The sequence below is a fragment of the Monodelphis domestica genome, chromosome 2 (assembly GCF_027887165.1).
Source record: "Monodelphis domestica isolate mMonDom1 chromosome 2, mMonDom1.pri, whole genome shotgun sequence".
Taxonomy (NCBI): Eukaryota; Metazoa; Chordata; class Mammalia; order Didelphimorphia; family Didelphidae; genus Monodelphis; species Monodelphis domestica.
The window spans coordinates 440,712,252-440,725,173 of record NC_077228.1 but is presented as its reverse complement, the minus strand read 5'-3'; the positions used below and the strand labels follow the sequence as shown (position 1 = coordinate 440,725,173).

The window sequence follows — 12,922 nt, the reverse complement described above, 5'->3', positions numbered from 1 at the left end:
TAAAGCTGAAAAGCAAGAATTACTTGATAGTAGTTCTTTCTAGATCTTCTTAAGACATTGTAGTTTTATCACGTCCATAGCATCAGGATCCTTGGCTGGCATATCCTCACAGCAAACACAGTACAAGTACTGTTATCTCCTGTGAACTCTGGGGCAATGTATACAGGATGGAGAGTCATTAAATGTGAATTCAAATACTTGTTTTACTTTTCACTAACTTGTAACCTTAAGCAATTTGCTGAGTCTCTCTTGACCTCAGTTTGTGTCACTCTAAAACACTTGATTTGGAGACTACATTGAAGAGCATCCAAAGATATTTGACCAGTATGAAAGAAGTGCTATAAAATAGACTTTTCACTATATTATTATTATGTAAATGGGGAAACTGAGGCCAGAGAAGATAGATGACTCACTTCTAGTGGTAGAATAAATGGGTCAGTGCTCAAACTGATGTTCTCCTGACTTTTGTCTTCCTGCTCCACCTGAAGGACTCAAATAAATATATTCTATCTAATCAGTGCATGACCCAGGATCTAGGTCCAACTCAGAGATTATAGTGACAGTGATTTATATCCATGTTCTATCTTAGAAATCTCCTGTGTCACTAGAATGAAAGCCAAAGCATAACTATGGGCACCACTTAATATACCTGTAACTACCTCAACCCCAGTACATTGTTACTTCCAGTGATCATTTAGGGTATACCTGAATCAATATAAAATCTGTCATCTACAAATTTCAGACTTAGTTGGGTATAGCTAGGGGCAGGATGGTCTAGGAGCTGAAGACCTCTTCCACTGGGTCTCAGTCTGAGAAAGTGGGTAGAACGACTGTAATACCTTGAATTCTCCATGTGCTAAAGGCTATTGATATCTGGACTGGATTATACCATATATCAAAGATCTCCAAAATCCTAAAGAAGTTTTCCCTAGGTTCCATGATGGGCATAGCCCCCCTTTTTTAATTGCTTTTCCTCTCTGTCCCTGAGTTTCTTCATTTGCACAATGAAGATAATATATCTTTTATTGAAAGGTATGAGTCTCTAAAGCCTCAGATGCCAAAGATATTCTTCTAGATTCTTCAACTTCTGATAGTGTAAAACAAAATCACATAGATAGGAAAATGGAAGGCACATTTGGGTACCTTATGTAGAGAAGAGAGTAATATGAGATAAGTTTAGAGATACAAAGATGAACTAGTTCTTGCCCTCACAGAGCTTACTTTCTATTTGAAGGAATAACATGTACACAAATAATTAAATACAAAATATATACAAATAAAAAATAAGTGGTGGCTGTGTCCGGGAGGGAAGACAGTACTCTCTGAGGAAATTAGGAAAGACTTTCTATAGAATGTGGCATATGAACTAAGTCTTGAAGGAGTCTAAGAGATTCTAAGAAGAGGGAAGGAGGGAGTACATCCCATACATGTGGGATGGTTAGTGTAAAGGCATAGAGACAGAAGATGGGACATCATCCTGGAGCTCATACTAGACAAAGAAAAGAATACTGGCATCGCTCAATGGTTCTCAAAAAGTTCAGAAGAAAGATAACTAACTAGGATTCCATAACCAAAGATCCTAAAATATAACTCCATAGTAATGGGAGGCTCTCAATAATGACTTTTGACTATACTAATTGCAAATAATTCTAGTGATAAAGATAAGGATGATGGGGAGTAGATTTATAGTGTGCTCTTCCCTGAACTCGAATTGTTTTTTGTTATGTTTCTTTTATGCATATACAAAATGTAAACAAGAGCATATTACCAAAAAATGCTATGGAAGACTATGTGTGTATGTACAGTATAAGCAAGGCTAGAGGACAATATGGACTGAGGCTTGTGAAAAATGACAGAGAAAGATTTTTCTGTCTCAGGCAAGGAAAGAAACAAAGAATTAATAGGTCAGATGACAGAGAGAAGATGGAACTAGCTGTTTTGGGGTCAAAGAGAATGATCTTCAGTTTCACAAGGGTAAATATGACTAAGATGGAACAGGAAAAGGTAACACTATATTGTGGAGAGAGCCCTGGACTTGGAATCAAATGACTTGATTTTTATTCCTGGCTCTGCTCCTTCCAGTGTGGAGCTATGTAAGTTGTTTAAGGTATTTGGGACTTAATTTCCCCTAATATAATTAAGATAGGCCTAGATTTAGGATTTGGGCATTTTTAGTTGAACATAAACTTAAGAGAGAATCAAGAAGAGGGAGATTAACTGCCAAAGATTGCAGAGAGGTCAAGGAGGAGAATTGAGAAAAGACCATTGGATTTGACAATTCAGAGACATCAAAACTTGAGAGAAGTTATTGTATTCAAACTATTTCAAGGAATGTTGTACTGAAGACATTTCATGGGCAAGGCATGCCTTTATGGCTTCCTAGACAAGTTTGTTTATGTCTTCTTTCCTTTAGTCTTATTAAGTGTTCTTTCCTTTGGTACAGGATCTTGTGAGATCTCAACAAGCAGATGCCATTTCCTCCTCTCTCTCCTAGGGGACCTGAGCAGTAAGGTTGCAGCTAATGGAGTAGTTGTAGTGGCAACAATGACAATAGTAGAGGCAGGGACAGACAGGACAAGAAAGCAAGCAACAGTCAGAGAAAGTGAGTAAGAGAAAAAGAGAGAGAGAGAGAAAGGAAGAGGTGGGAGGAGGGAGAAAAGGAGAAAGGAGGTGAGAGGAAAGGAGAGGAGGAGGAAGAGACAGACACACACACACACACACACACACACACACAGAGAGAGAGAGAGAGAGAGAGAGAGAGAGAGAGAGAGAGAGAGAGAGAGAGAGAGAGAGAGAGAGAGAGATGAAAGAGCCTATATTCAGCAGAGAAAGCTTGAGTTCAGATCACATTAGAGGGATGGGACACTGGTCTACAAGATAAGAGAGGATGAATGGCATGACTGCTTCAGCCATGGGTTTCCTTCTGTAGAAGACAAATGAATAATAATGTATTCTTTATCACCCTGGCACACAGATACTCTCAACCAGTTTCTCTGCCATTAAACATGAATCTTCTGTCTAGCTGCAGGGCAGAAGAATTATTTTTTGCCCTGTAATCCTGCTGCTCATATCCTGTTATAGCAGTCCCTGGGCACACTGAGGTGGAGACACAAACTTCAGGACCTGTTTTTGACTACCTAGAGCTTCAGTCTAAGAGGAAGCTCAGTGAGAGAATCAAGGGGCTGGGTTCAAATCCTTTCTCTGACACATAATGGTTCCATGAGCTACTGGACAATTACTAAACTTTAGCATCCAGTTCTTTAATAAACCTGTTGATTATGACAATGTCAGCACTTAATCATCCTGACCAGGTTAACTTATTATTATGCAGATAACTTATTAGAACAATTCCTAATGATCCTTTTTAAGGGTCAAACCAAACTGGTTTAGCTGAGAGTAACAATATTTTTTCCTCAAGATTACAAAATAAAATAATTACCCTGGCAAAGTATTGAGGAGACCATAGCCATGGCTAGCAGTGATTATCTTAATGGATTACCTCCCTAAATTATGTTATTCTCCAATAAGTAGCAATTTAGTGAAGGCTAGAAGTGGAATTTTCCATTAAAAAACAACATATAACTGACATGGTGGAAAGGGCACTGGACTTGAAAGTTAAAATGCCCGAGTTTGAGACTCAATCTGTCATTTACCCACTATTTGATCCTGGGCAAAATGACTTGCTCTTTTAATATCTCAGTTTCTACATCTGAAAAATAGAGATAGTAATTTTCCCTACCTTCTAGCATTGTCATAAGTACTTTGTAAATTATAAAGTCCTAAAGAAAAACAAGCTATTAATATTAAAATGATCTCAATTTCCCACTTTGTACATTTGAACTAAGAAACAGCAAAATGTCACGGTTACAAAATGATATAAATGAAATCATCCACATTACACAAGTTAGCCAGAAGAGGTCACTAACTCAATAATGTAGTAAGGATGTCTAAAGACCAACATTTTATGCTTGTTACAGAATATCCTTTATTAGTTATTTGGGTGATTTCCAACGCAATTATCCAGTGTTTTGGGATATTCTACACAATGGAAGCAATAATTTCAAATTGACAAAATGAGTTAAAATATGAACTTGTAGAAAACAAAATTAAGTGTTGAAAGAATGCCAGTGTGTGTTTTTGATACAGCATTTCAATTCATTTAGCATTCATTAAGGTCCTACCATGTAGGAGGCTCTGTGGTAGGTAATACGGATACAGAAACCAAAATGACAATGAAAACTAGTTTTTGCCCTCAATGAATGTTATATTTTACTGATGAATGCATCATGTAAACACACTGAGAAATACAGGATAATTTGAGGAAGAAGCCCTCATCATCAAGGATGAAGAAAGCTTTGCTTGTTTTGTTTTTTCCCATAGTTTGCCTTTCCAAATTGTCATTAGAAAAGGTGCTATAACAAACATTGTTTGGGTTGAGGCTTTGGACCCAAGACATTAAAAAAAACCAATAGATTAGAAGGAAAAAAAACCTAGTAAATTAGGATTCGAACACCTTTGAACAAACCTATGGAGCTCCTGAAATATTAAAATGAGGTGGGGGCTTTTTTTTTCTTTTGTTTTTTTTTTCTTCTTAATAACTTGATAGGAATGTGAAGCTAGGTATCTACATTTACACTGATGGGGCTTTTTGGTTTTTGTATTTTTGTTTTTTAGACCTGGCTATACTTTTCCCATCTTTTATTCATCCTCACAGGCTCTGGTAGTACATCTCACCTTCTCCATCCCTAAAGGACCAGAACTTCCAAGAGTTAGGAGGAAACTTTCCAACTTTTGTTTTTCCTCCTGAAGTGAGCTCTCATGATAACTTAGAGGAAATCAAAAGAAATCTTAAACAACTCTGGCAAAGAAAGGGCTACTGAAAATCTGGTTAAAAATAAAAGTCTTTTGCTTCAGAGAAAGAACTGTTGGAGTGGGAATGCAGATGAAAGCATACAATTTTTAACTTGTTTATATGAATTTATGTTTTGAGGTTTTGGTCTTACAAGATTAATCACTTACAAAAATGAATAATGCAGAAATATGTTTTGCATGATAATACATGTATGCCCCAGATCAAAACTCCTGCCAGCATCCGGAGAGGAAAGAGAAGGGAGGGAAGGAGAAATAATTGATCATATAACTTCATAAAACTTAGGTAGAAATTTGTTATTATATGTAATTGGTAAAAAAAAAAAGATAAAAAATTTAAAAATAAAAGTGTTTTGGACCTGGAGGTTCTTTGAACTTAGCAGTAATGCTGAGCTTTATGATAATGCTGATGATTTTTCTTTTTGATGAAGAATTCATCAAGACTTGGTAAAAAGTGAGTTACTTTCATGGTCTGGAGTTTTCTTGTTTAGAAAGTTAGGTATTTAGAGCAGCAGCCAAGTAGCTATGAAAAACAGAATTTAGAAATATCTTCTTCTTTCAGAGGTTTATACTTGGCTCCATGCCAGTTTAATTTGGGGCTCATCTGAGCATTTCAGGCCAGAAATTGTCTCTATTAGAGAGAACCAAGAGAACATGGTAATAAATCTCATACTGACATTTCTTTTCCTAAAAGAGATTGCATAAAATGGAAGGTTTCTTTTTGCTAGAAAGTTGGTATTAGCTTGTATTATCCAAGGAACCAACCTATCTGGAAAAGGGGCCCACCATCTCAGCTGGCACTAACAGAGAAGCCCAAGAACCTTAGGAACAACAGCACTATCCCCAGGCCACCAGCCTTCCTTTCTTAGTCATCAACCAAATGAAGAACCCTTATAGAATTCAGTCTGGCGTCAGATACTTACTAACTATGTGACCTTGGGCAGATCACTGAATCCTGTTTGCCTCAGTTTACTTTATATCTTATAATAGATACTAAGTATTGGTTTTAAAGCAGAAGAATGGTAAGGGCTGAGAAATGGGGGTTTAAGTGACTTGATCAGGCTCATATAGCTAGGAATTATCTGAGGCCAGATTTGAACCCAGGATCTTCCTTCTCCAGTCCTGATCCTCTATTTACTGAGCAGCCTAGCTGCCCTCACAATACATTTCATAAAGTGTACACGTCAATACTCAAATGAATCAGTTTTTCCTCCTTTACAATGCATTTTTATTGAGTGAACAAGCATTTATTAAGCATTAAAATTTTTAATGTAATTAGGAAATAGTTAATAAAATAAAAATATCTAAATTTTTAAATGTTAAAGTATATTTATCAGAAAAGCACAGTATACAAAACAAACCAACATGTATCTCTACCCACAACCATAGAACTTATGAATTCATGCCTAGTACTGTATCTTATTATTGCATTGTACATAATAGGCATTCAGGAAAACTAGGTTTGAATTCCAACTTTGTTCTGTGATAGTATGGAAGGAGAGTTGTCCAACAGAGCTCTGATACTTATTCATCGGATGACTCTGGGGATAGTTTATTTCTTCAATTCTTAGTTTCCTTACCCATAAAATGGGGATAAAAGTACTTTAACCACTTCTTGGGGTTGTTGTGAGGGCCAGATGAGATTATATATATATATATATATATATATATTATAGAAAACATTTTTAAACCCATTATTATTACTCATTGAATGAATGTCTCCCAATATGTCACGTGTAGTCACTCAAACATTTGTTGAGCAATTGTAGTTTACAAGTCAGTGTGGGGATGCTGAGATGTCTAAGATCCACTGATTCTCCTCAAGAAACTTATGATCCAGCCCGAAAGAAAGACACATAGATATCAATGATTACAACAAGAGGCTGTATGTAATAAGGAAGCAACATGAAGAAGCTAGATTTGCAGTCAGAGATTTTATTGTGTCTCAATCTTTGTAGCCCTATTTGTTATTGTTGTTGTTTTTGGCAAAGAGACTGGAATGGTTCATCATTTCCTTCTCAGACTCATTTTACAAATAAGGAAACTGAAGCAAACCAGAGTTAAGTGACTTGCCCAGGGTCACATAGTAAGTAAGTATCTGAAGCTGGATTTGAACTCAGATCTTCCTGACTGCAGAAGGGGAAGGTCACTGGGCTGAATGCCCTCTAAATTCCCTTTAGCTCTAAATTCAATCCCAGGAAGTCCTATACAAGTAGTAGGAAAAGGGGTAAATAGGAATTTTAGAGTAGGGAGATTACTTTGGGCTAGATTAACCAGGGAAGACTTCCCAGAGAAAATGATATTTGAGCTAGACCTTGAAGGAAGATTTCAACTTTGACAGGAGAATTTAGACTAATGTAGAATGGGAGCAGGGATCTATGTGGGGGAGGGGCATTGCCTTTTTTGAAGAAAAAAGTTCATAAGCAGGAGGTGGGTAGTTCCATTGTATTTGGGATGCCAGCAATTCAACTTAAGCTTGAATACTGGGTAACCCTTATAAAAGCTTTAAATTCTAAATATCTTCAACTTCTTACACAAAAGCTAAATATAATTTAAAACTATTATTATGGGGGCAGCTAGGTGGCTAAGTGGTTTGAGAGCCAGGCCTAGAAATGGGAGGTCCTGGGTTCAAATCTGGCCTCAGACCCTTCCTAGCTGTGTGACCCTGGATAAGTCACTTAACCCCCATTGCCTAGCCCTTACCACTCTTCTGCCTTGGAACCAATACAAAATCTTGATTCTAAGATGAAAGGTAGGGTTTTTTAAAAGCTATTATCATACAGTTTTATTTGATAAAAACTGAAAATTATGGTACTTACTTTCATCTGGAAATTTCTTGGCTCGTTCCTCAAAGAACCACTCTCCAGTTTTGATTTTTGCATCTCTGAAAAACAAGTGAAAAGGCAAGCCTCAGGGTAAAGAGATGTGAAAAGGACACACAGAATCCTGTTCTGCAAGAATTCCAGATGAAGAAACCAAGCAAGGCACAGAGAAGTTAGCTCATCCAGTGATGGTCAGCCTAGGTCTTTCCTTACTCCTTTTCAAGTGTTCATTCCCCCTATATCTCTAGATTCATTAACTAACGTATGTATTATTTTTAGCTAATAATAATTCATTAATATTTTAAAAGGTGGGGTTAGTTGAGCAAATCAATCAGATTACCCCAGCATGCCTGAAAAGCAATTCTATACTCTGGTGCCTTAGCCATGTGAGACTCTTTCATGATTGAATCAAACCAGAGGAAGGCATTCCATCCCAAGTGAGAAAAGTGCATGATCTGATGCAAGTCTTATATTTTCAGAGACTGATCATGTCATTCAGGGTTCCAGAAAAAGGGAGATAGTATCCCATCTACTAAAATCCCATAGGAAATGTCAGCTAGACCAGGAGACATGAGGAGTTGTGAAGAAAAACATTTTGAAGATACAAAAAGAAACTATTTTAATAAGAATGAAAAAAAGGGAATTGTTTTAACAGACTAATGTGACTATACAGGGGACTTTGCAACCAATTTAGAGAAGAAAAAAATGCACAGAATATAGTTACATGAGTAAATAACAGAGAATAAGTACAAAAATACAAAATGGCCTTATAGGAATAATACCATCAATATTTAAATTCAGACTGAGCTAGTAAAGAATGCTGAAGCTAGTAAGAAATGCTATGGCCAAAAGAAAAACATTTTTTAAATAACCCTCACCTTCTGTCTTAGAACCAATGCCAAGTATTCATTCCAAGACAGAAGAGTGGTATGGGCTAGGCAGTTGGGGTCAAGTGATTTGCCCAGAGTCATACAGCTAGGAAGTATCTGAGACCACATATGAACTCAGGAATTCTCATCTCTGACCCTGGCACTCTATTCACTGAGCCACCTTTGAGAGTTGCCCTCAACAAAATATTTTTCAAATTTTTGCACTTTAAAAAAGCTGTATTGGGGGAGGCAGCTTGGTAGCACAGTGGACAAAGCACCAGCCCTGGAGTCAGGAGGACCTGAGTTTAAATCTGATCTCAGGTAATTTTTATCCATGTGATCCTGGACAAGTCACTTAACCCTAATTGCCTAGGACTTGCCTTTCTTTTGTCTTGGAATTGATACTAAGATAGAAGGTAAGGGCTATTTAAAAAAATAAAAAGCTATATTGGGGATCAAAGAAGGAATAGCACCATTGATGAAGGTGGATAGGAAAACAATAAGTAATAATGCAGGCAAAGGTAGAGATGCCCTGTTCTTATTCTGCTACTCTGCCAAGGAGATGGATCTTGGGCTTGAAGGGAAATGAACAACAATGGCTAAAAGAAAGTTGATACCTGATATAAGAGAGAAACTAGTAAGGGATACCTGTACCTAGCAAAGAATTCAAGTCGCTTCGCTGTGAGGATGCAACCTAGGGTAAAGAATAAAGCTGTTAGTTGTGAGGGAGTGCTGAACCACAGTCACTTTGGGTGTGTTTTGGTCATTTTTTTCTTGGGGGTAGGAAAATGGAAGATATTTGGATGTGCCTGTAGATTAGTAACAGAATGGAAATTATCTGTATATATATTATATTATTAGGCATGTTTGGACTCTTGTATTCAGACATTTTTAACTACTGCAGATTCTGTTTGGAAATTCCATGTGCACTTCCCATTTTTTTTTAAGGGTTGGTTTGGGAGACATTTGACTTTTATGTTTGCATCTCCTTATAATGTTGTTCAGATCCATGTCTGGATTTAGAAATGGGGGAGGGGGGTCATTTCATGCAAACATAGCTGTCCCAGTGCCAAGTGCAGTAGATTCTTAATGAAAAATGAATGAAAAAAAAAAGCCCTTAATTTCTGCCTTAGTATCAATTTTAAGACAGAAGAGTGGAGGAGTTTGCATAGCAATATGTGAAGAGCCTTAAAATGCTAGAATGAAAGATTTCTATTTTATTCTAGCCACTGAAGGTTTTTATTCGGGGGGGGGGGGTGATCAGATTAAAACTATATTGGGGGAAGGCAGCTAAGTGGCTCAGTGGATTGAGAGCCAAGCCCAGAAATTGGAGGTCCTGGGTTCAAATATGACCTCAGAGACTTCCTATCTATGTGACCCTGGGCAAGTCACTTGACCCCCATTGCCTAGCCCTTATCATTCTTCTGCCTTAGAATCAATACAGAATATTGATTCTAAGACAGAAAGTAAGGGTTATAAAAACAACAACAAAACCCCCTGTATTTTAGGACAGATAGATTGAAGGAGAAAGAGAAAACGCAATGGAATATTTGTGGGTTGACTATTAAAATTGACTATAGATGATAAAAAAAAGATGCCTATGTTAGGGTGATACCAGTGGGAATAGAAAAGGAGAGCTGTGAGACATTATGAAAGTGGCATAACAGTAAATAACTACTGACTATGAGATTAAAGCGAAGGAAAATGTTAAATATAATCACATCAGTTTGTGTGTATATGCATATATATATATATATATAATATGTGGGTATAGGTATGTGTATATGTGTAGATAAATAGATAGATAGTTTTGGCAGGGAGGGGTAATACATTTACAAAGGTTGTTCACATAAATAACTATTTGCCAGGCTTCACCACTTCACCAATCTGTCTGCTCACTTTCACTCCAGTCATACTAACATCAAATAAACACACACACACACACACACACACACACACACACACACACACACACACATTGCTTCTTTTCTGGCACAAACTATTAGAGAACATTATACAATCAGTCAACTGGTGTCTATTTTCATTGCTGAGTAGAGGGTCCTTGGGAAATAGTCATCAAGCTTCATAATATATTTGTTGTTGTTTTTTAAACCCTTACCTTCTGTCTTGGAGTCAATACTGTGTATTGGCTCCAAGGCAGAAGAGTGGTAAGGGCTAGGCAATGGGGGTCAAGTGACTTGCCCAGGGTCACACAGCTGGGAAGTGTCTGAGGCCAGATTTGAACCTAGGACCTTCCATCTCTGGGCCTGGCTCTCAATTCACTGAGCCTCCCAGCTGCCCCCTTTCATAATATATTTGTAAGACTGCTCTTACAGTATAGAACTAAGAAGCATAGGATCAGAAAAAGAAATGGGATCAGCCCTGAGCTGGAACAGGCAGGTCATACAATTTAGGCTCCCACTCACATGTGTCTCCTCTCTTCAAAAGCCACTATCTAGTTCAGATCCTTTTTACCTCTCCCTTAGATTATGGTGATAGCCCCCAAATTGGTCATGGGACATTGGCCTAGGCTCAGGACCTGGAAAAGATCAAGTTAGGATCCAGGGGTAAAGGAGAAGATATAAAATAGGGAGTTCCAGGAAGTGGGCTCTCTCTATTCCCTTGGACTTGGTGGTAAAAGGATGTAGGCTGAGAGAGAGAGAGAGAGAGAGAGAGAGCGGTGAGAGGAGAGCTCACATGGCTAGTTAGGAATAGGTTTCAATCTCTATCTATCTATCTATCTATCTATCTATCTATCTATCTATCTGTCTGTCTGTCTGTCTGTCTGTCTGTCTGTCTGTCTATCTATCTATCTATCTATCTATCTATCTATCTATCTATCTGTCTGTCTATCTGCCTATCTGTCTATTCATCTATCTATCTATCTATCTATCTATCTATCTATCTATCTATCTGTCTGTCTGTCTGTCTGTCTGTCTGTCTATCTATCTATCTATCTATCTATCTATCTATCTATCTATCTATCTGTCTGTCTGTCTGTCTGTCTGTCTATCTGCCTATCTGTCTATTCATCTATCTATCTATCTATCTATCTATCTATCTATCTATCTATCTGTTTTCTCTTATTCAAGAAAATATCAATAAACTATGAAAATTAAGGATCACAGTTTTAATTCAGTTTTAACCCTGGTCTTTGGTCATAGAGAGGACTCCTGACATATGCATTTATTGGTTACATGACAGCCTAATCAATAAATTAATATTCTAGCCCCACAACCAATCTCTCAAATATTTATGATCACTACATCCCTCTTCAATCTAGCTTCTATTACTCAGTTACCAAAATTATATTATGAAAACACAGATCTGACCATGTCACTCTCATGCTCAGTAAACTCCAGAGGTTACCACTAGAAAAAAATAGTGCCCATCCTGTTTGACACTGAAAATTCTTCACAAGGTGGCTCTAAGGTCTTTTCAGCTTTTTAATACATTAATGGATGGTCCTTTCAAATTTGAATTTTTGTTTACCTTCACATAGAATATTCTGCTTCTTGTCTCTACACTTCTCTCAGGTCTACCCCCTTGGAAGGCACTCCTCCCCCTACTCCTGTCTTTTCTTCAACCCCAACTTCTAGTGATTTCTCTCTTCTCACACCCATAATTACCTTGCATTTACATTGTCTATATTTTGTTTCTACTTATATGGGTACCTGTTGTTTTCCTGAAATTCCCATTTTGTTTTTCTGTTTTTTTTTAACTTAAAAAAACCCTTTTTTTAATTTAAACCTTTACCTTCCACCTTAGAATTAATACTGGGTATTGGGTCCAAGGCAGAAGAGTGGTAAGGGCTAGGCAATGGGGGTCAAGTGACTTGCACAGGGTCACACAGCTGGGAAGTGTCTGAGGCCAGATTTGAAGCCAGGACCTCCCATCTCTAGGCCTGACTCTCAATCCACTGAACTACCTAGCTGCCCCCTAGAATGACTTTCTGGAGGGCAGAGTCTGTTTGTTTTTTCTTTGTTTGCCCTATCACAATGCCTATCACAATACCAGGAACACAGTAAGTGTTTAATAAATGATTGATTTATAGAAATTGCTTCCAACAGGAAAGAAACTCGACTCTACGATCTAAGCCAATATATTAATAAGGGCTTATGAGTCCATTCATCTTCAGAATTTTTTCTTTCTAGCTCTTCAAGGAAGGAACTATGCCAAGAAAGTGTAACAGACTAATGGTGCAGTAAATATATTCTCATTTGAAGTGCCCCTTTCTATTACTAAGAATGTCTCTTTCATCCTAATAAACATGACATGTTTCATCAAAGTGAGAACAAAAGCAGTGTGCTGGACTGAGAAAACCTCAATCTGATGAATGTACTGACTTTCATATTCAGACAT

General features: G+C 37.5%; 1 protein-coding gene across 2 annotated transcripts in view; it reads right to left on the bottom strand.

The window, feature by feature from the left end:
* Positions 1-12,922, bottom strand: part of SYTL3 (synaptotagmin like 3) — a 105,820-nt gene that overhangs the window by 56,949 nt on the left and 35,949 nt on the right. For both annotated transcript variants that reach the window (XM_007484837.3, XM_007484833.3), the window contains exon 4: positions 7,689-7,753. In XM_007484837.3, the coding sequence (XP_007484899.1) occupies positions 7,689-7,753 (65 nt within the window). The remainder of the gene's footprint in view (positions 1-7,688; positions 7,754-12,922) is intronic.